The sequence below is a fragment of the Strigops habroptila genome, chromosome 5 (assembly GCF_004027225.2).
Source record: "Strigops habroptila isolate Jane chromosome 5, bStrHab1.2.pri, whole genome shotgun sequence".
Classification (NCBI taxonomy): Eukaryota; Metazoa; Chordata; class Aves; order Psittaciformes; family Psittacidae; genus Strigops; species Strigops habroptila.
The window spans coordinates 20,002,398-20,025,391 of NC_044281.2; the positions used below are offsets into that span (position 1 = coordinate 20,002,398).

A 22,994-nucleotide genomic window follows, 5' to 3' on the forward strand; every position below is an offset into this window, starting at 1 on the left:
CCACTCCCACCCTGACTCATCATGCAGAGATTATAGTATCTTTTAAAGTGCTCCAGGGTAATTTTTAGCACATTCTCTTTTGGAGACACAGTTTATATGATCACACTGAATGACCAGTCAGACCACACCATGCCTTTTGAACTTGTTGCTCACTTTCCAACTGAACTGGACTGGGTCGTTGTGGTCTCAAAGCTACCACATTTCTGTAGGTTTTGTGAAAATGAGCAGGTAAATAGAGTCTCCTCCATGGCAACAAGAAATTCAGTGTAAATGAAACCATGATATAAGGCACTGGAAAACTCACAGAAGAACATTATGAATATTCCAGCCATAAATGTCAGTCTGAGCTTTCGCTCTGGGCTAATCCAAACAGGAGACACAAGGCTATAGGGAGGCAGTCTTTATCCACTGCTTTCTGAACTACACTTTTAAGTGAGCAAGATTGGAAACTGACATATCTTAATATCACTTAACCCATTCCTTCCCTTTTCTGGTTTGTGCTTCTTGGACCTTCATTAAAATGAATTGCTTTGCATATCTGATGCTAAGATTTTTGTAAACACATTAGGCAAAAAAGAGCATTGAATATGTTAATCTTCTCTGTGTCACATTATTTACTATCTTTCTTTTTAGATACTGGATTTGAACCTTCCTTTGTCCCCCTTACTCTGTGCGTGTGTAACCTTGTATTGGCTTTTAGGTCCTTTCCCAGTTTAAGTCATTTTGCCTTTAGCCTTCCTGATTTGTTCCCTGTCTGAGCATGCTATTCTTTTAAACTCATTTTTAATCGTCTGTTCTTGTTTTCACTTTTCTGTGTGATCCCTTCTTGGTTTTTTAGTTAATCAAATAGCTCCTGTTGAAGCCTCGCTGCTCTCTTTCAGTGCTTTCTTTGCATCAGGGTCTTCTGCTGTTGTGCCTTTAATACACTTCTTCAGTAACTGTCGGCTCTCCTATGCTCCCATTTCCTTCTGAATTTCTTCCAAAAGATCTACCCACCCATTCATTCCCTAAGCCAACTAAAATCTGCTTTTGGAAGCCTATTCTCTTTCTGCCACTCCATGCTTTCTTTGGCATCATTGATTTTATTGTTTTGTGATCAGTTTCATCCATGTACCTTCCACCTTTGTCTTAATCAGGAAATATTAACTCATAAGCTAAATAATATTCAGAACAGCCTTTCCTCTCTTACCTCCTCAACTCTCTGCAACCACAAATAGTTGTTCTCAGTACCCTTCAGGAATGTGCTGGCCAGCTCCCCTCTTGTATAGCAATTTTCCAGGGCTGCGTGTGTGTTGTGTGTGGAAGGCTGGTGGGTGAGAACGAAAGGTTGTCCCAGATCTGCTGACTATGGGGCTGTTGTCTTTTTCTTGGAGGAACATGACATCTCTGGACAGAACCAGGGAGAGGACATTGGACTAGGTGGGTGTCAGATCCAATGGAGCAAATGCAGCTCCCCTGTTCCCAGCACAGGGGCATTGCAGAGTGAGGCAGCAGAGCAGCTCACCTGCAGCTGGAAGGGAACACAGGCGGGGAATCTGTAAATTGTATTACTGTATTTTAATATCTAGTATTTCATCCTCAATCTGGCTTTTCGTTGATGTTATCTGGGCAAAAATTGAAGGCACTATTCAACAGTTAAAAAAACCAAAACAAAACAACAACCCAGCAACCCTAAACTGGTATGACTTTTGCCTGAAAAAAGCATCAAGACATAACCTATTGCTATTAGAAACCACATACAGACATGGCTCTCTGCAAACACTGTCTGTCTCTAATGGCTTAAAATCAAAGGCAACAAAATAAGCTCCAGGCAAGACAGATACTTCAGGAAAGAAGATATAGGGTGTAAAGAGTGAGACAGAAGTATGAAAGATGTGTGGAAAAGCATGAGCTTAAAAAAGAGAGGAAGCCTGAAAGATAAGAGGGGCCTGTTTACCTGAGAGCAGCGTTATAAAAGGAGTAGTCTGACTGTACGAAAAAAATTGCAGAGAATAGCAGACAAGTAGATTGCAAGGAACATGGGAAGAAAAGCAATAGAAGGAAATTATAACAGACAGGTGGGGAAAAAGCAAGTGAATGTAGCATCCATCGCGAGGGTTTTTCATTTCTTCACCAGAGAACATTTAAAACCAAATTACTTTTTATTAAAATGACAAACACAAGAAGGGATTATAAAACTGTCCTTGATTCTGACTGGAATGTAGCTAATAATCTTAGTAGCTAAAGCAGGGAGACTTGAGTTCAGGGGAACATTTCTATGGTAAAAAACCCCCACTGTTTAATTTCTGTGTTTGGTTTGAAGGGAAGCTGTTTTTAGGCTTCTTAGAGATTTGGAGTACAAATAACCATAGCAGAGGTGGATCACTGGATCTGACTGATGTTGATGATAGCAAAGGTATGATAAATGCAGTTTGACAATTACATCAATGATAAAAATATATCTGTGCTTACATGGTGTTTGTGTCTATTTCTCGAATGTAGGCTTAATGCAATACCATTTTTTTCATTTTGGCTTCTCTGCATTTTGATATGCTGGTATATTTAGGGAAGATATTTTTGCTAGTATATTATTTATGTATGTTTTTGTTACCTTGCAACTCAGAGTTGCTAGGAAGTGCTATATTAAAAAAATTATAAAGCATGTAGTGCAGTATATGGCTCGGGGAGAGAGCTCTAATTCAGCAAGGCTCAAAATTGATTTAATCAAGATCTAAATAACTTTTTCCTATAAAAATATTATTGCTCTAAATCAGTTTCAGAAAACTTGAACTAAACTTGAAAATGAATGTTAGTACAATTGCAATGTTCCTGTTTGCTCATAAATGAAAATGCTACGTGAGAATCAGGTGCAGAAGCTGTTACAATCTGAGATGGTGTTCTATCACAGCAATGCACTTGCTGTCACAGTCACTTGGCATTTTACCTTGTATTTGTGCCAAAACTGCATTTTCAATCTTCTGAGCTACAGGACATAGACTGGAAGATTCTAGTCATCATTCCAGCTCAGACTGGCTAGGAGCACATTAGTCTGATACAGGGAGGGTCCATATGTGTGCTCAGCTGTGGCAAAAGGACAGAGTGTTTGAGCTCAAACTTCCAGCATTCCCCAAGACAGAAAACAGCATTTTCTTCTCCAAAGCTGTATTTTCCCAGCATCCTACATTCCATCTAACCTAGAAATGTCATAAATACATCATTTTGATGGTGAAATAATTTAGGCATTTTCTACTTTAGCTGCTGTACCCGTATGTCTATTTAGCTACAAGAATATTTTTCTACTATGATAGTTAAATCGGATTGGCTGCTGGTGTTGGCATAGATACAGGGTGTGTATATGTCCTCCTATGTATGGGGTAGGTGAGTACATATGCACATGTGTGAATACATATACCTATGTATAAAATTTATATATATATAGGCAAATATAATAGCAAATACACAAGTGTGGCATACTGTAATAGCTTATGCTTTAAAAAAATACCATGACGGGTCTATTACCCAAAGTGCTAAGATGACAGGGAACTAACAAAGAATTTGATGCCTTCTTAACAAACAAAACCTCAGTTTCACTGGCACTGCAAATAATTGATGGGCTGAATCAAAGGACTTGAATATTGCTTACAGATGAAAATTGCTTGTTTGAGAAAACAGTAGAAACAAGGGTAGGTAGCTCTATTGTCTGTTGAAGGAGCTGACTTGCTCCAAGTTCAAGAAGATGGAAGGCGGCTACATATTAAATATTTCTGATTAAATGTATGAAAAGGTAAAAGCAAAGAGATGTTATATCCTTGTTTAGTCTGTTTAGAACTCTTAATCAAAAGAAGTAGGTAAAGGAAATAGATGCAAAATGCATCTATAGTAAAAACACTAACAATCTCTGATTCCTGACATTTTTATAATCTCTATCTTACAAAGACTGATTTAAGTTTGGAAGCGTACAGTTTAATACCTTTCCAGGAATGTTGTCATTTATCATAGTTCTGAAAACACTTGACTTTCATTCCTAGAAGTATGAGCCTGCTAAGTCACATTCCTCTTCTACCTCTCCTTCTTCTTGTTCCGTGAATCTGAGGCCTTCCTTCTAATAATTGACATAATTTCAAAATGGCCTTATTTGGAACCTATATTTAAACATACGTTATTTATATAATTGGTTATCTGACCTGAGCAGTCACTACTCCCAGGTGTTGCAGTATCTGCTGCTTACAGGAAACCTAAGCCAGTGAATTTCAGATTGGTTTGCTGGGAAAAAGATAGGTAAGAGATGCCCAGTTATTAAGAACATGTATTATTTGATGTTAATACAGTACATATTTTCTATTAGGACACCAAAATGTATTTAGTGCCTCTGCGCAGCGAAGGTGAACATCTCAGAGTAGGGAGGAAACTAATCTCTCTAACTGGTCCCACAATCATAGCATATTCTTCCTCAAGAACACCTGGGATAAACTCTGAGTTTTATGACAATAACGTTTAGAATGACTTTTCCTTGTTCTGTAAAGGATGTATGTAAAAATTTTGAAATTGACATTTGACCTGAGTGTACCCTTTTCTTTATAGATGCAATGCAGATGTCTCCAGAAACTTGCTCCTGCTGTAATCTTATTTTCACTATGCAGTCCATCAATTCTTTTCTTTAAGCCCTTTCCTTCACTATCTGCCAGTTAACTTCTCTTACGTTTCTAAAGATTTAGGGGTAGATTGTGAACTTCCTGTGAGAAAAGTTTCTTGCACAAATAATTCCAGTGGCAAAGTTGAAAGCTCTCACAATTTCGATGTTTTTCAGGATTGTTGTTGCTTGGCTTTATCATCTTTGGGATAATGAAATGTCTTTATGCTTTTCTGTTCTTCAAGTGTCCTTGATTTGAGGGTTACTACTGTGATAAACCTTGCTAACTTCCATTTGACACATTCTCATGAGAAAAATAGCATATAGGCATTCCACTCCTCCCCGTTCTGATCTGAATTTTGAGGCCCTCTTCCTTACCAGTTAGCAAAACTAAATGAGCTCTCTTGGGCTTCACCTGGAGTCGAGCTTTCCCTTGTAGGTAGGTATATGGCACCTTCTGCATTATTATCCAGTGCAATCCCATTGCAAGGGGATTTCCCCATATCTACTACCTCAAGTTATGCGTGATGTTGATGACATGCAATGTTTACATATGACACTTTGATAGCAAACTGTTTTGCTCCTGAAAACCAGAAGACAAAGATCTGTTATATTTATTTTTTTTTTAAGGAGGAGTAACTTATAGTTACGCCTTCACATAGTACTTATTCAGTACTATTTGAGTTGGATTTAGTTTTTAACATTTTGGGTGCGTGACACTGAGCTGACTGCTCACCACTGTAAGAGAGAGGTTATCCATCTGGCTGGTGGACCTTAAAGTTTTATTGCAAAATGAAGGCAGGGCATTCAAGGAAAAGCATTATGCACACTAATGATGCTGTGTAATAAGGGAAGTCTTTTAGAATATGTTTGGAAATTTACAAAAGGTATTAATGAAGATGTTCTTTCCTGCCATGATGCTATTAAACTGGTAACACTGAAGCAATGCAGCTTTACAGATAAAGGGATACCTTAAAATCAGTGTCAGCACTAACGCATTAAGAAAGTACGTTTTCTGGAAACTACAGAGGGAAAATATACCAGCTCCACGTACTTTTAGAGTCATATAGATTGTTTTATCTGGAGATGATCTATGTAATTCACATTCTGCTTTCAATCTACATGAACAGCTCACAAAACAATGAGATACAGCTCTGCTGTATTACAAAAAGTAGACCCTGACCTGTATTTGCAGCAGGTACCTCATTCTGCCACGTAGGAGGTGCTGTGTTTAAGGAGTGCTCTGATGGTGAGTCCTGCAGCACATGCCCTTTCACTCCTGGTCCCTCAGTGAGGTGCCTTCTAACACATACTGAGATATTGCAAATATCTGGGGTTTTTTCATAGTGTTAATTTATGACAATTTAAAAGACATCATGGCATTTTTGTCATATTTAAACTGCATGTCTACTAGAAGTAGTAATGAATGAATGGGATCTTCCTCTTCATAGCCTGTTCTCTAGTCAAAGCAACTGACGCTTTATTTAAACACAAAGTCCCAACTATCAGTGGAATGACTTGTAGGCAACAGTTTGTAAGCAAAAGTAGCAGAAAGAATGCTTGTTTATGTATGTTTTGGTAAGGGTAGCCGGGGTTTGCATTAAGTGGATGCAAATGAGTATAAACAAAGAGACTCAATTTCTGTAACTTATTGCTTCTTACTTGACAGATTTTAAGAGCAGCATACTGCAGCAGGATAAACTCATCAGTAAATGAGGTGCACATTCACTTAGGCTATCAACTGGATTGTAGGATTATAAGTATGTTTTGTTTTTAACCTTGCAAGAAGTTTCTATGCCAGCTGCTAAATATTAATATCGCATTCAGTGAACTAGCACTGGTTTGCTTCATGCCTAAGTACTAGCAATTTCCTGGTATAACTTCCTTAGGTAAAGCCTGAGAAGTCTTCTCTAGGATCAAGACCTTAAAACCAAGTAAGTCTCAGCTAAAGTATCAGATCACTTTTCCCTGCCCTCCCCTCCCCCTCTCCCCCATGTATAACTGTTACTAAATATATGTCCTGGAACAAACTTATTTAGCAAGTAAATATACTACTTTTTACTTCAAGGTAATACCAAATTGCTAAGAAACTTGCAGCTATGCTGTATACTTGTGGGAGGTGAAGAACTTAGATAATTTGACAGATGTCACTTTAAAAGGAAGAGACAGAATTGGTAATATCTGCCAGATCTGCCACACAACATTAGTAGTCTATTCCTGCCTTTCTCAAATAGAGGAGAAAGTAGGTTAGTAGATGGCCAGGATGTCTCCACACAGCAACCACAAAATGAGTGCCATGCCTGGCTGATGAATATGCTTCTTTATATATACAGAATGCAATGTATCTGCAAACCATGACTTTTTAAGTAATCTAAGTAACTCTTATACCTAAGTTACACGCATAAATTAAAAGGCTTTGTTCCAGAACTGACTTTGCCATGTATCTCACATTCTCAGTGACGGCTATGTTAAGTTTTAAGGACGGGAAAACTGAAAACTGGGTTTAAATTCCGCTATGTCTGCACTTCAGTCTAACTCTAGGAGGAGAGGTACGTTCTGAAAGACGCACACGCCAGGGTTGGTGCCCAGCGGGGAGCCCCAGCCTGTTGGGTGAGGCAGGTGGGTGCTGGTGGGGCCTGGCACATGGCTCCTGCCGAGCTGCAGCGCATCTGGCGGGAGCTGCTGCTTTGCAGCGAGGCAGGTTACGGCTGGTGAGCAACACCTTCTCCCTCAGGACGACAGCTTCTCTCGGGTCCCGCCGAGTCTCCACCGCCACGCCGCCCTGCTAGGGAAAAGAGAAACACTTGAAACCCGGCACAGCCGCGGAGGAAAAGCTGCAAACACAACGTGCACCCACACCGTGCTGGGGAGCGCCCCGCTCAGCCCCGCCGTTACCGCCCGTACTCACCGCAGCACCGGGCTGGGCTGGCCTCCCGTGGTCCCACGCCGGGTGGTGCCGGGTCTCCTGCGCGGCCTCGGCCTCACCGCGCACCGTCTCCGCTCCTGCCCTCGGGCCGGTCGCCGCGCCTTTCCCCGCGACCCGCATGCGGGTCGCGGGGGAAGGCGCGGCGACCGGCCCGAAGGCTCCGTCGCGGGCAGACCGGGCCGCCCAGGAGACCCGGACGAAGGGAAGCGCCGCGGCCTCAGGGGAGCCACCCCCGGCGGAGCACTGCCAGCGGCGCGGAAAGTGCGCGCTGGCCGGGGGAGGGAGGTCCCCGCCGCGGGACAGGGGTCAGCCGGCTAGGGCAGACAGCGGCCATGGAGTCAGGGGCCGGCCGGCGTGCTGAGGCCGCGGGGCAGGTGCGTGCGCGGCGGGCGTCGCTTCCCCGCCCGCCGCCCCTGGGCGGCTACAGCACGGCGGGGCTCGGCTGGGCGCCGGCGGAGCGCGGCGCTCGCTCGGCTCACGATCGTGTTTGCGCATGACCCCTCCCCGCCTGCGCCCTCCCCTCCCCGGCGGCAGCGGGGAAGGTTAGCCTCAGACACAGGCGGCTGCTCGGCGGCGGCGACGCAGTGCAGAGGTGCGGGCAGGTTGCGCTGGCCCCGCGCCCCGTCTCTCCCGCGCCCCGCCTGCCTCCGGAGCCCGCTCCCCGCCGGCGGCCTCCCCGCGCCGGTGTCGGGCCGGCCCCCCGGCCATGAGCGCGGCGCTGGGTGTCCCCCCGCCGCGCCGCCTCCCCCGCCGCCCCCGGCGGCTGCCGGGCTCCAGGAAAGTAGCTTGATGAGTGTCCAAAGTAGCAGTGGAAGTTTGGAGGGGCCGCCATCTTGGTCCCGGCTCTCCACGTCCCCACCGAGCCTGCAGGGCTGCTCCGCGGCGGCGGCCTCCCAGCTCCACGGCGCGCCGCCCGGCAAGCCGCCCAAGGAAGGTAACCAGCGCGCCGCGGGGCTGCGCGGGGGGCCCGGCCCTCGGGGAGGGGCCCGGCAACCGCCGCCGGAGGCCGGTCCCAGGCTGGCGGGGAGCGGTGGTGGTGGTGCGGGGTCAGCGTTGGGCCCGGTGGCGGCGAGAGGAGCCTCGGGCGCTGGGTGAGCGGGGCCCCCGCCCGCGCCTCCCGCCGCCGCCGCCGCTCGTCAGCGCGGCGGCGGCGCCTCGTTGTTCCCCCCCTGTCTCCGGGCCGCGGAGGGGGATCGGCCGCGCTCCCTCCGCTCCGGGGCCGTCCGCCCGCCCGCCAGAGCCGCTCGAGTCTCCTCCCGACGCGGCTCTCCTCGGGCGGCCGCTCGAAATCGGTTCCCCTCCGCTAGCGGCAAAGTAAAAGTGCTGCGCCGGAGGATGCGGCCGTTGTTGCTGGATGGAGGGAGTCGGGCACTTTTGGCATCATGGAGGTGGGGAGGAGAGAGGGGCCGACACCGGCGGGTTCGTCCCCGTGGGGAAGGCGCCCTCGGGGTGGCCGGTTTTGCGGCCAGAAGTGACAGGGCGCCTTACGGCCACCGCGGAATGACTGCAACTTTCTCCTGTCCTCCATCACGCCTTAGATGATAATATTTTTCTCCTCCCTCCCCTGCTCCTCCCCTCTTGTGTTACACCGACAGCAGGGTGTTGTGGGTGTTTGCAGGGAATATCTGTATGAAGGTTATGAGCAAACAAGTCCCTTCGCTATTCCCTTTCGGGTATTGTCTGGTTTTCCTCCGTGTGTTGAAATGTATTGCCACAAGATGTAGCAGTTATACAGCTAGTGGATCGCTCGGTGCTTTTAGCTAAAATAACTACTTGCTGAACGCCGGTTAGTGGTGGAGGAGAACTTTTATACACAGATACTTGCATACCGAGCAGTTGTATAATTTTACTCCATTTGCCCCGGTTTAATGAATACCATGTAGCATTTCTTGTGGCGTCTGCAGAATGTCATCGCCCAAGCAGGAAACTTGCTAACTTAAAATAGAAATAATAGTGAAAATGGGAAGTCTTTGTTTTTCAGGTCTTCCTGTAGCTGCTTGCTTGCCGTTTTTTTTTTTTTTTTTTTTTTTTTTTTTTGGTTGATAAGCGATGTAAGGACTTGGTAACAGGGATCCGACATCCTGGAAACGCGCAACGCAGCCCGTGTTTCTCCATTTTCCACGCCAGTAGTTGTCAGACTTGTATCACTCTGTGTCACTTTTGCACATGCTCCTGCAGGTAGATTGACATGAAATGCTCTAGAAAATACCTGGAGAGGAATTATGGTATATGTTAAAGATGCTGAGTAAAGTGGCAGGCATTTTGTGCTCGTCTGCTCTAGGAAACGGAAGCTTTCAGAAAAGCATCAACCACCGGCCAAATATGTAGTTTAAGTTTATGGAGAGTAGGTTTCTTCAGTGTTGCAACACTTGTTATGAATATGCCTGCACATAATATCCACATAGCGTGTATACGTGAGATATATTTGATGTATTTCAGATGGCAGCATACAGGCTTGAAAAGATTATTGAAGCACAACTTATGTATGTTATCTATTTTAAAGAAAAAGCGTGTTCCTTGAGTACCTCTATTTAGACAAGGAAGAACATTTTTGTGAAATTAATTTCTAACATAATCATTCTTTTTACTTTTCTCTTTCTTACCACTCATGCTGTTGGATTTTTCTGGCTACTGTAATTTACATCCTCTAATACAGATACAGGAGTTAAAGAGTAATCAAAACCCTGGTGTTTGCTTGGTCACTATATTGTACTGTATTTGCACAGTGTTTCTGGGTCGTGATAATTGTGTGTCCTCACTAGGTTGTTCTGTTTGAAGATCAGCATCAGCTGCCAGCCATGCTTGGGTTTATATTTTGCATTCATGCTCGTGGGATGTTACCAGCACACCTTACTTCATGTATATACATTCCACAGTGAAGTATCTTGCCTGAAAGCAACAGGCCCTGAAAAATAGACATGTCAGGATGTCATAGACATTGGCTTATATATGTGAAAGAATGATGTCAGATCAAACTAATAAGCGTGCAGTATTTGCAGTGCAGTGTATTTATAGGAGCTTGTGCTGTCATCGATTCTGAACTTGTGATACCTTGTGATGTTAACAGAGGTTGTGAGCTTTGGAGCAGTGCACGAGGCTGCTGGTCCATACCAAATCAGAGCTGCGTTGCTGCTAATGGCTCTGCAGGTTCTGGGTGGGTGATGTTTCCTGGTTACGGTGCATTCGGTGCTTGGCTGGCCCAGCCTGGCCTTTCCCCCTTGTGGATTCAGATCTCTGTGACAGTTATGCCTATGTTGCCTTTGGATGCACAGGCCTTCAATGCATGCACCACGTGTGCTGTGGTTTATCTGACCTTACCTGTGATTCACTGTGAAAGTTTGGCAAGAGCCCACTTCTCTCTATGGGCTTTTAAGGATTGTGATTTATTAAGAACAAAAACCTCCAGCACCCTGATTTAGGAAGTCCTAAAAATATTCTCTGAAGCTGTAACATGGAGAAAGCAAAAAGAAAAGCTCTGACTTTATCTTTTAAGGTTTTAAAATGAAAGAACTGGAATGGACGTGAATACAGTTGCATCTGTACACTTTTATGGTACCAGAACTGTCTCTTGTTTGCATTTCAGTATAGCTTGTAAATGTCTGTAGTTATGTCAATTGTTTTATATGCCAGTAATTGATGTGTGGGTTATGTGGTCACTTATTCAACAGCCCTGCAATAGATGCTATTGGGAATTTAGGAGGACTGTTACGCATGTACAATTTTGCATAAGGTATGTGATCCTGGGGCTAAATCCTGTGCTGCAGCTCACACAATTGCAGTCACGCAACTTCATGTTTGAAGTTTCTTGACTTTAGACTGCTTTATGTGTGCAACTGAAAAGACAAGAGCACACAGTTGGAAAGTGCTGTTTTGTATATGGGGATGTTCATGCCATTGCTGACAAGGCAGAGAGGCAGAAGAAATTTCCTAAATCATGCAATGGTTTGAGTTAGAAGGGAGCTTAAAGACCGTCTGGTTCTAACCCTGCTGCCATGGGCAGAAACACCTTCCATTAGATCACGTTGCTCAAGGCCAACGTGGCCTTGAACTGCCAGGGCTGGGGCATCCACAACTTCCTGGGCAACCTGTTCCAGTGTCTCACCACCCTCACAGTAAAGAATTTCCTCCTTATATCTAATCTCAGTCTACCTTCTTTCAGTTCAAAGCCATTCCCCCTTGTCCTATCACTACATGCCCTTGTAAAAAGTCCCTCTGCAGCTTTCTTGTAGGTCCCTTTTAGGTACTGGAAGGCTGCTGTCAGGTCTCCCCAGAGCGTTCTCTTCTCCAGGCTGAACAACCCCAGCTCTCTCAGCCTGTTTTCATAGGAGGGGTGCTCCAGCCCTCTGATCATCTTTGTGGCCTCCTCTGGACTTGTTCCAACAGGTCCACATCCTCCTTATGTTGGAGACCACAGAGCTGAACACAGCACTCCAGGTGGGGTCCCATGAGAGTAGAGGGGGAGAATCGCCTCCCTCAACCTTCTGGTCACACTGCTTTCAGTGCAGCTTTCTGGGCTGCAAGTGCATGTTGTCAGATCCCGTTGAGCTTCTTCCTCAACCAACACCTCCAAGATTTGGGAGATACATATGGGTGTTTTAGAATAGCTTCTCTTTTGAGGTTGGGAGCAGTGCCACAGTGTCTGGTAGTCAGGCATGATGCAAGTTATTTTTTGTTTGTGCTGTTGGCTTTCGACACTTTGCTAAAAGTAAAACAGAATGCAAATACAACTTTGAATTACCGTGACAGGAATGTGCATTTCAGTTTTCAAATTTGAGGCCAAATTAACATACGATGACAAAATGTTCAGTAAACTTGGGACGTGTATCTGAAATACTTTGGAGAACTAATGCTGTAGGTGTAACAAATTTTGTTGTTTGTTTTTTTTTCTTTTAAGTTTGATAAATGTATATTATTTTTATTTATTGTTACCTGAAATTTAATGGTAGTTGTCTGTCATAAAGGTACAGTTTTTGCTCCTTAGGTTTCCAGTCTAGAAAATGTTTCTAGATGCGAGGTTGTATCACATATGCTACATATAGTGTATTAGTCCATGAACGTGAAAGCTGCCTGATCTTACCAAATCTTCCTGGGTTGTTTTATTTTTCCCTTTCTTGTTTGCTTGTAGTGTAAAAGCTCATCTGCTTTATTTGCTTAACCAGTAAGTTCTCAGTAAGTTTGTTGGGTTTTGTCATTCAACTGTAGGTTGAGAATTTGATGGATTTGGCTGGTTTACATGGGGACAGAGAAAAATGGGAACACTTGGCATTTAAAGATGATGGTATGTTTTTACTTAGGATGAGCACAGCAATCATGAAAGATTATTTGGGCTGGCTGCAGCATGAGCAGGTGTTGTGGAAGACTTCATGTTGTTCCACTGGTATGCAGAGATTCTAGCTTGGGACATTGTTGCTGGTTTTGTTGCAGATGTGTTTCTCGTAGTGAGCTGATGCTAATGCCAAATTCTGGTGAGATTTTGTAGCATGCCCAAATGAGAAAAGGTGACCTTTTTTTAAATATAGGTCCTTGTTTGAATCTGGTTTTTCTGAAAGGCAAGTGCTGCAGAGAAGAGAGCAAATTAGTACTTGGGTGATTGTTTTGTTTTAATTCTCCTTTAACTTGCTAAAATGGAATTTCCCATTAACCTATTCTATTTTAATGGGAGAGAGAATCAATATGTTTAAGGACAGGCTGTATTTATTTATTATTATCTCCGTTCAAATAAAAAGTTTGTTATTTCACTTTTTTCCCCTATGATTTTTTTCTTGTTTGCTTTTTCTTTCAGCAAGTAAATTTTTTTTCTTCAATAAGCTGTAATAAGCTTGCTTATTAATAATAACTCTGGTCTGCAATTAGTCTTGTTGTTTCTTTGGATTTTCTTAAAGCTGGGTAATCCTAAATGGCTGCAAAATGCTGTTGGAAAGAGTACTGTATATATGTGCATCATGGTCAAAGTTAGGTCTACAGAATTTTGCTACCTGAAGAACGGAGGTTATGGAAATATGACAGGTTTAAATAATTCTTTGTGCTTTCTGTGTTCTGGATATAAAGTTGTGTTTTGAAGTAGTACTTGCTGCCAATCCATATTACTCCCATACGAAATTTCTTGCCCCCATGCTGAGTTTTTTTTTTACACATGAAAAGGTTGAAGTTAGAAAATCGTGTTTATGCAGTAAAGCATTTCCTGAACTGTAGCTCCCCTAAAATGTAAAAGCACACAAGGGGGGGGGGGGGGGGGGAAGGCTTTATGAACTGTATGAACTTCTTTCTGTTTGGCTTGGTGTGTTTCTGCTGCAGAAGAGGAAAAGGGAAATTTGGTTTGCCAAATTGCTCTGAGTGGAGGTGAAAGTGGTTAGAGGAAGAAGAGTGGTCAGGGTTGCTGTTAAGAATGCTGGTGCTCCGCTTGTCATTGCTGGAGGGTGGTTAAATAGAAACTGGCCACCATAATATAATCCAGTTTCTCAGGTGGGCTTGCAAGTAGACAACTTCTAATGGTTGCTGAAGACAACAAGGGACGAGTACTGCATTTTATGTTCAGTGCTTAAGGATTGAGTTTGGTAGTAGTAGAGAAGAGTTAGTAAGCATCGGAAGGTATTTTGAATCCTACGTTTCCCTTCATCTTGACTCCATCGTTATTGAGATGCTCTGTTTGGGGTAGAACCTAAGGCTGTGCTTCCTTCTCAGGCACCTCTCTGGAGGTCTTACTCCTTCCTTTCGTTCCTGAGCAGGGCACGGGAGTACGCCAGCAGAAAAATCCTGGCAAACCAGCCTTTCCCTGGGGACGATGCCGTAGGTGGAGGGAATATGAATGCTTGTAAGCTTTAATTGACCTTTGTCAAACTTAGTCCCCAAAGAGGGGAGGAGAAGGACTTAAAGTGAGGCTGGACGTGCTGAAGTTTAACGGGGGAAGGCTGGGGCTGTGCGAGCCTTTGGGAGTGGGTCCGTGCTAGAGGGATTGACTGAAATCAGAGTGATTATATTACTAATTTTAATCATGACATAAATCAGCAAGCAGGAAATCCTGATTAAATAATTGTTTTTAATTTTATTTTGCATTTGTGCTTAATTATTTTTTCTAAAGAAAAGTTGATTCTAATTGGTCTAATTTGATCATGCCTTTTGCCAGGGAGGAGGGTATGCATCTATATGCATTTACGTAGTTATGCAGCTTAGATTCTTAATGTTTAAGAAACATAATTCCCCATGCTTTAGATAGCTTTTAGCTAACTTTATTAGCTAACTAAAATGAATCCTAATTGTGCTAGATGCATAAGAAACAAATATATCCAAATGTGTTTTGCATTTAAACCAGATTAAGTAGACTTGTCTGTAGTTCGTGGCACGAGTCCATTATTTCTGGTCATCGCACCGTGCAAGATTTGGAGTTAGTAGATCAAATCCAGTCACTGTTCCTTCTTGTTCATCATTTGGAAAAGAAAGCCAGGCTTTCCTGCTTTCCTAGTTGTCCGCTGCTCTTCAGCAGTTCCAAGTGAACCAACTGTTGAAGTGGTTGAGCAAATGAAAATGACAGAAGCAGTTGCTGGTGAAAGCTGGTCAAGTGGCTCAGAGCTCCGACTTGGGCATCTTGCCGGCAGCTTCCAGCGATGTGATGGTTTGGCTGCCAGCAGAGCATAAAAGTTTATATCATTTGAATGTATTTTTCCCTTCTATGAATTTAATAGATTGTAAACATTAAACCTCACCATAGATTCTTATCGCTCCAAGTTTAAGCTTAAGCATTTAATGCTGGAGTGTATTTTTAAAATAAACAAGTAGGAAAAATTACCAACCCTGTCCTCAAAGGGCCGTTTTAGCTCTAGCTGGAGGGGCTCTGGGGCAGATGAATGTCCTCCGAGGACTTAGAGGGAAAGCTAGAGGTTGTTGGATGATTACACAACTGCGATGGGAATCTGGTTGCTTTGGAATTTACTGGAGCTTTTACATGAAACGGAATGCCACGGAGAAGGTCATATTCCCTGGGGCTGCCTCCGCGTGCTGAGAGGTGGCAGCAGGAGCATTAAGAAATATATCTTGCCTCATCATATCTGCACAGTTTTAAGTGGGTGGAAACTTAAAGGCTGCAGTGCTTTCTTTATAATGTCCTTAAGAACCAAGCACTTTGCACTTCTTTAAGAGATGAGGATGGTGGTAAGAAACTCCAGAGTGCCTTTTACAGGAAATGAAGCCCAACCAGAATTACTTGGAGATTGGCAAGTGCTGGGTTCCCTTTCTTTGGACTTCTAATACAGCTATATCTGTAAGAAAAAAGGAAGAAAATTACCTCTTTTTTGGGTTTTTTTTTTTTTTTTTTTTTTTTTTTTTTTTTTTTTTTAAGAATAACAGGTAATCTTGATGCTTTTAGAAAAATCCATTGTATGATGTCACATACACCCAACCTTTTAGATATTTAATTTTATGACTGTGCCTGGAGCTCAAAGCATGTAATAGCTTCAAGCAGTGTGTCCTGCAGCTGCTGCTTCCCGTGGGTTGCAAATTCTTATTTTTTTAGTAAGTAATAGAACCTCTGAACTGCTACCTAAAGGCAGCAAACTGGGAAGTGATGTTAAATACACATGTATTTAAGTTGCTTTTCTTAACTGCTGTAGGTCTGACATCATTTAGTTTAGATCTGGTCTTCCCTTGGTGGGTGTCTACCCTTGGCATCACAGAGGTGATTCCCATTTCTCCACCACTGAACTCTTGGACCTCTTGGTTCTATGGAGAAAACCTCAGATGACGCTACCAGAAGGATTTCTAATACTTCTTTCCTTCCTTCCTGTGGCTTAGGCTAATCAGGCCTGTGCGCTGCAAGCTGTATTTGTTAAGTATTGTATTTTCTGGCTAATGCTGCATTCGCACAGGTTTCCCAGTTTTGTCCTAAATGTTGCAGCTGTACTTCAGCCAATGCTTTTTTTTTCTTTTGTGCCCTAATACCTTGTTTCTAGCTATTTTGGACCTTGAGGAGGTTGTGGTCTTTGCCATTTCTTAGCTTATTCCTAGTAAAAGTGATGAGAGTAGTGTCCTTTAGTAAGTCGATATTTTCATTATAAAGCAATTGAAAATATACACAATTAATAGTATTCATTTTCACATCAGGAGAAACACAAATTTTTAAATTAAATATACAGAATTATAATTTAAAATATTTATTTGTTTAGACAGAACAAATTCTATTTTTGGTGGACACTGGTGACTTACAACAATGTGTGATACAGTGTGATATCACCGTAAAGACCAACCATATTTGCACGTACAAGATCATAATGAAACCAGTTCTCTTAATAAATGTTGTTTGTATAGTGAAAAATAGAGTAATTTTGGAATAGCTTTGGTTTTTTATCTTTTACAAATATTATGTTTATGTAGGAAAACATTTAGCAGGTATTATGCTGGAAGTTTTAATTTATTGGCAAATTCTCTTAGTCTTGATAGGTGATGATCTGTTTTTAACAGTTCTGTTAAGAGTTGTATTGAAAGATGTATCAGAAGTTTTGAAACTTTTCAAAGTAAAAGTCTTTTACTTTAAGTGCTGAGGCACGCTAAGGTATATCCACAAGTGTCTTGCTTCCCTTTCAGCAGCTCTTTTCCCCCTGTGTGTCCCCTTCCCCTGCTAGATGAGCACTTACACGGTGTTGTGAAGGGTGGTGGTGGTCTAGGTAGTGTGATTATCTTCACAAAGTAATTTTAGTTGTGGTAGTGCTGATTACAGGTTATTAAGAGTAGGTTTATTGGTATTGGTCACTATGGTTTTTGTGTGGTTTTTGTTTCTTTTGCAAGTCAGTTATTTCTTGAGCTGGCTGTTGTTTAGGAGTAGTTGCTGTGTCTTTGATACATGTTCTAGAAACTTTTTGATTATTAGTGTTGCATTTTAGTTTCAGTAGTTTTATTCACAGTACAGACCTATGGTAAAAGGCTATCTTGCAAGTTTTCTACAAGTTTCAACTTTGAATAAGGTAGGCTAATTCTTGTTATAGTACCTCTGTATTTAGTGTCATAAAGAGCCATTATGAGTGGGATTTTCATATTTTAAAGTGATACAAATAGAAGGAATTCCTGAAGATGCAGGTGTGGAATTTTTAAATGAGATACAAAAAGTACTTTTGCTGTGCATGTTATTGCCTCAGTATGTGATTGCTTTTTGTGAAGTTCATTGCCTATTTAATTCACCTCTACTTACATAATCAGATTGTGTATTACCTCTTTCTAATTAAATTGTATTATTAAATGATTGTGATCCTAATAGTGCCTAAGAGGGGTAACACCAGTATTCAAACTATGAAAGGCAAAAATCATGGTCTTTGCTTCCTTGCTAGGTGGTATTTTGTATTCTGCATCCATAGTTAATTTTCTTTTTTCAGTCTCTTGTTTGATACATGCTGTCACATCCAGCACATCCAAGTGGTTACTATTAAGGAAGAGGCAATTTTTTATATCACGCATGTACACACTTTTATATATATACAAAATGTGTGTGTGAAGTCTTGATGAGCAGTCTGTTTAGTCATCAGGAATACTAATGTTGTTAGGACCCCCCATCCCCCAGGGCAGTCTCATAAACAAGCTTAGCTTACACAAAAACTTCAGCTGCCTTTTAATAAAAATGTTCTAAATTCCTTGGTTCATTTTTCCAAATATGTGATTTTGCTAAACCTGCTGATGAATATTGCAGATGATACAAAATTTGGCTGCTAGATTGATCATGATAGTTTTGCCGTATCTGGAGTTTTAGCTTTTTATATAGGTGTTTGCTTCTAACCGGAATCATAGAATCATAGAGAAAAATAGAAACATGTAGAGTTCACAAAAAAGCAGAGTCTGGTTGTATATTAGATTATACATTAATGTTACATTTCTTGTATTTTTTTCTCCCTATTTGTTATACTTGCAACATATATCATAATTTGGGAATGAAATGTTGGAGCTATGACAACAAAATAATTTCCAGTAAATGACCTTAATAGTGATGTGGGGTTTTTTTTCCCCCTCTCTGTGTCGTGTGATTGAAAGTTGACCTGATTTGTTCTCCTGGCTAAATCGCAACGTGCTGTTCTCTCCAAGCCTTTCACTTGTTTTTCTTTTCTAGAGAAGTGCAAACAACAGGCACCGGCCTCTGCCAGCATCTGACACCACCTTCCCGCTGCTTTCCTTAAATCTTTTTCTTTAAGTTTGTCCATACAAAAAAGAGAGAGAGAGAACCTGCTATTTTTACTTTTTTTTTTTTTTGTTGTTGTTCTTGTGGCTTTGAAATCCCATCTTTCTAAGGGAAGCAATGATGAGGCAGCAGTACCAGTGACTGTCAGGAGTTGCAGTTTGGCAGTGCGCCACTATCCGACTGGGTTGTGTGCTCTCCCCTAGACCAGGTTCCGTCAGCCTGCCTCCTTCCACGGCCCCTTTCCCTTCCTGACCAGTGCTGGGCCACAAGGGTGATCTCCAGTCTTGTCCTGCTCCTCTGCTTCCCCTGGGCTTCTCTGAACTGTCATTTTCCTCCCGAAATCGTGGTCCCCCTGCTCAGCTTCCAGTTGTACACACTGTTGATTTTGCTGGAGGGAAGGTAGTCTTTGATAAAGGGAGCAGGTCAATGTGGTAGAAGCCAGAACCTTCCGGACATTCAGGTATTGACTGCCCGCGCTCAGGTGAAGGTGCACTCAGTGGCATGGTTTTGCGCGGATGCAGCCAGGAGTGTCTCCTCTCTTGTCCCATGGTGTGTCACCATGTGGGAGCTCTGCCACCGTGGGGCTGGCAGCAAGTGCCTTGTGCAGTTAGGAGTTCACAGGTGCCTGGGTCTAGAAAGACTGGAGAGGAGTGTTGGTTTACCTTGGGTATCAAAGTCCTGCTTGGCCAACAGCTACCTCTTGAGAAAAGGTGAAATCCACTTTTCAGATTGTTGTGGATAAAGGACCAAATGAACGATTTGGGGGAAAGAACGTATTTTGTTATACGTATGCTTTTGGTCTTTAATAATAGAAATTCCTCATTTTTTGGGGTTTAAGTCAAGACTGGTCATGACAATTGCTTTTTGTTACATCCTTTGAGTCATTGAATCTGTTTGGTTTGTTTTATGAATAAGCCAAAGATACTGAGTGATTTCTGGCACAATAAGACATTTTTAGTATGCGTTCTCTCAGTTGGTGAATGATCGTGTTAGGATGTAGTACTCGCAGAACAACATCTGGTTATGTAAAAGCAGTAAACGAAGATAGTGAATGAGTAGTGATCGAGGTGACTGCGGGCCCAGGTGGTGTGGCTGGCTGTCAGGGATGTGGAAGGGTGTCGTTAGTGACCCGGCTGATTCTGTGTGACCGTTCCGCCAGCCCCTGCCGGGCGCACCCGCTCAGTCGCGTTTGCGTTTGCCACCTGCTATTTAGAAGCAGTCCTGTCTCTTTAAAGTCACGCGACCGTGTCACGTGGGCATGCCGGCCGCGGCCGCGTGGTGGCTGTAACTGCCGGCTGCCACCTGCGGGGGGCGCGTCCCGGCCGTTGGCCCTGCCGGGGCGGTGAGCGGGGCGGCCTCCGCTGCCACCCGCATCTCTCCCGGGGAGCTGCTGCCGGAGAAGCTTCCTCCGTAACCGACGTGGTTTTGTACGGTTGCTTTTACCTGCTCTGAAACTTCCGTTGTCTTTTCGCCACTGAGGTAGCCCACCAAAGCAGCGGAGGCCCATCAGGGCTTTAGCCTTGTGTAACTGTCTCATTTGGACTCTGCCTTTTCTAACTGGTGGAGGTAAGCCTGGATCAGCTCTGGATCCTCTCTAAGTCCGCCACAGATTTGTTGATAGATTTATTCAGTTTTAAAAAAATCTCCCATGTAGTTAGCTCGGTGTTTAGTCACCCCCAAAGTCAGGAGTGTGGAAACAGGCGTGTTAGGTGTGCACCAAGTGAAACGCATCCTCATTTCTCAACCATTGGTAAGGTGTGCTGCTACCTCCTGGTAGCACTGGCTGTTCTGTCTCTGTCAAATTGGCTGTAGGAGGTAGGCTTCAGGAGACCTGCTTCAACCATCCCAAGAATTCCATGGTCCTCCTCTGCATCTGGTATGAGCTATTTTAGAGAAAAGTCCTGCGTTATCTCCTGTCAGTTGGGGAAGAGAACTTGGATCACACTTGGTTTTGCTTTAATTACAGCCACAGTGGTCCACAGAAGCTGATGTAGCATCCTTATCCTTTAACGAAGAAGAGATGTGGTTAGTTTTGCAGAGGAACAAGTACTGTGCAGCTGAGTGTTCAGGTGCTTCTACATGATGGATGATGTTAATTGCACAGAAGTATTTTTACTGGTGTCTTGAAGTATGTTTGGAATAAATACCTGAATCCATTTGTTTGGGGTTTTTTTCCACTATCAAAGCCTAAAACTCTGCCCTTTTTCAGGGCTTTAACTTGTGTCCCTGCCCATGGCAGGGGGGTCGGAACTGATTGATCTTATGGTCCTTTCCAACCCTAACTATTCTATGATTTATGTTATGAAGTTTTATTCACATGGTCGCAGACTTTCTTCCATGAAGTCAGTTCTCTAAAACCTGTGCGCTCTGCCTGCAAGATGGGCAGTTCTCAGGAAGGAGGCTATGTTGAAAGGAATGAGAATCCCTTTCTTTTAAAACTTGAATGAAAGTGATAGTATAGCAGAAAAGAAAGCTGGTTTAAAATTAGGCATTGAGTGCTGGATAGGAGAAATGGCTGTAATGCAGATTTCTTTAATGGTAATGCTGAGCAACACTAAAACTGAATTTTTGACAGATGATTACATAGGATGTTTCTTTGTCTGTGAACTGGGTGGGTGCTGAATTTTTGAAAATGTTCAGTACACAGAGTTGCAACTGAATTTAATGTACACTGTTGGTATCAACAGGCTTTGTAGCTGTGCTGTAAGAAAGACGAGTACAAAGTTTAAAATATTTTTTTCCCCTTACCTTTAAACTTGATTTTGAACTGATTCATGTGTGATTTCATATAAGTCTTATTTTTTCCTTGTCTAGAATGGGAGCAGGACCGAGGAGTCCTAAGGAAATACAGGCGTAGTCATTAACATGTCAGCTTTACGCGTGTGTAATTTATCTGTTTAGAGCCATATTCTGAGAGGCTCCTCCCTGCAAGGGACTTTGAGGAAATGAATTTCTTCCCCTATTCAGTGAAGTTTGGATTGTCTTGTCGGTTCAGAGGCTGTTGGTTGAGTTGTAAATTAAAAAGCTGCAAACCTCTAAGGAACACCACCAAAGGAGCACCACAAAAACCTAAGGAGCACCTTCTTTGAGCACCACCTCTAGACAGGCTGCCCACAAGAGAAAAATCATGAGCCATCTTGTTGGTAACATGGCCCTCTCCGCATGGGGGGCAGGGTCCCTGTTGCACGAGCTGCCCACTGGTGTGGTGGTTTCTCACAAAGCTGTGATTCAGCAGTCTAAATCTCTTAATGTAAATTTGTTTTATTTGTTTGTTTGTTTCAATTCTCAGTATTTTCTATGCTGTGTACACCACACAGGTATTTTGAAAAGAGGAAATTGGCCGTGTTGTTTGAGGTTAGTACCTTTTTTTCTTAAGATGGTATAGTTCAAAAGCCATAGTTCATAAGTCTTGTGCTTACAGTTATAGGTGAATTTACTGTCCCAGTTTAATCTTAGAGGTGCAATAAGCTTTTCTGCATGTTTGATGTTAAACTGTGGTTGCTTATATAAGTATATGGGAGTTGAAGTTGATCACAATGTTATGAGTGAAATAGATGAATGTATTTGGAAAGACTTAGGATTTTTTGCGTAATTTCTTCTTTGTAGCCTGTTCCTTACCGTGTCATGGTGAAAACAACATTGGTTAGGAGTTACATACTGTGATCAGCAGTTCATTATATCCTGTGTGCTTTAGAGAGCAGGGCACTTGCGTCTGCCTCTAGGGTCAGTGGACTGTCTGTGCTGGGAAGATTTTGGAGATCATGAGGGCAGAAATGGCAGTAGGAGTTACGGAAGTAAGGAGATTAGGAAATACAGGGAATTAACAACTGAAACACACTCCTTTTGACACAAATACAGCTTTCAAATACCAAATTACTGGTATTAAAAAAAATAAGATACATTTATTCCATAACATTGTTGGAGGATTTTGGACTGCCTTTCTATCCTATAGGTAACTTCCAGACAAATTTATTTGGGGAAAAGGTGCACAATTTATATTTGTTCCTTCATGGTTTACTTTTTCTGAAGAGTTAGGATGAGAACCAAAAACCCTATGGGAAGAGGCATTGCTCACTCTCTTCCTGTGCTCCGTAGGTGACCTCTGCTTTTAACTTCCTTTTCACTTCTTCCTTAGATAGCAGAAACCACTGTTTATTTTTGATATGTGCAAAAGGCCTGTGCCATTTTAATCCTTGCAGTACAGCCATTTCGTGGACTCGGGTGTTTAGAGCTCCCGGTTTGTTTCCTTATAACTGAATCCAGCAAATCAAATTTGCTGTACTTTCTGGTATTTCTCTAGGTAGATGTTT

At 42.9% G+C, this 22,994-nt stretch overlaps 1 protein-coding gene and 1 long non-coding RNA gene across 4 annotated transcripts in view; one reads left to right on the forward strand and one right to left on the reverse strand.

Moving 5' to 3' along the window:
• Window positions 1–2,122: 2,122 nt before the first annotated feature.
• Window positions 2,123–8,024, reverse strand: LOC115609086. Its single transcript, XR_003991738.1, has 2 exons — window positions 7,518–8,024; window positions 2,123–7,391 (listed from the first exon to the last, which is right to left on the reverse strand). It is a non-coding gene; the product is annotated as an uncharacterized LOC115609086 (long non-coding RNA).
• The window catches only part of TLK1 (tousled like kinase 1), a 69,742-nt gene continuing 54,389 nt past the window's right edge, over window positions 7,642–22,994 (forward strand). Inside the window, exon 1 of one of the 3 annotated variants that reach the window (XM_030488798.1) lies at window positions 7,642–8,469. In XM_030488798.1, the coding sequence (XP_030344658.1) occupies window positions 8,325–8,469 (145 nt within the window). In that variant the 5' untranslated portion in view covers window positions 7,642–8,324. Of the gene's footprint in view, window positions 8,470–20,073; window positions 20,251–22,994 lie in introns of those variants that run through there. The other 2 variants (XM_030488799.1, XM_030488800.1) reach the window with 2 other exon arrangements.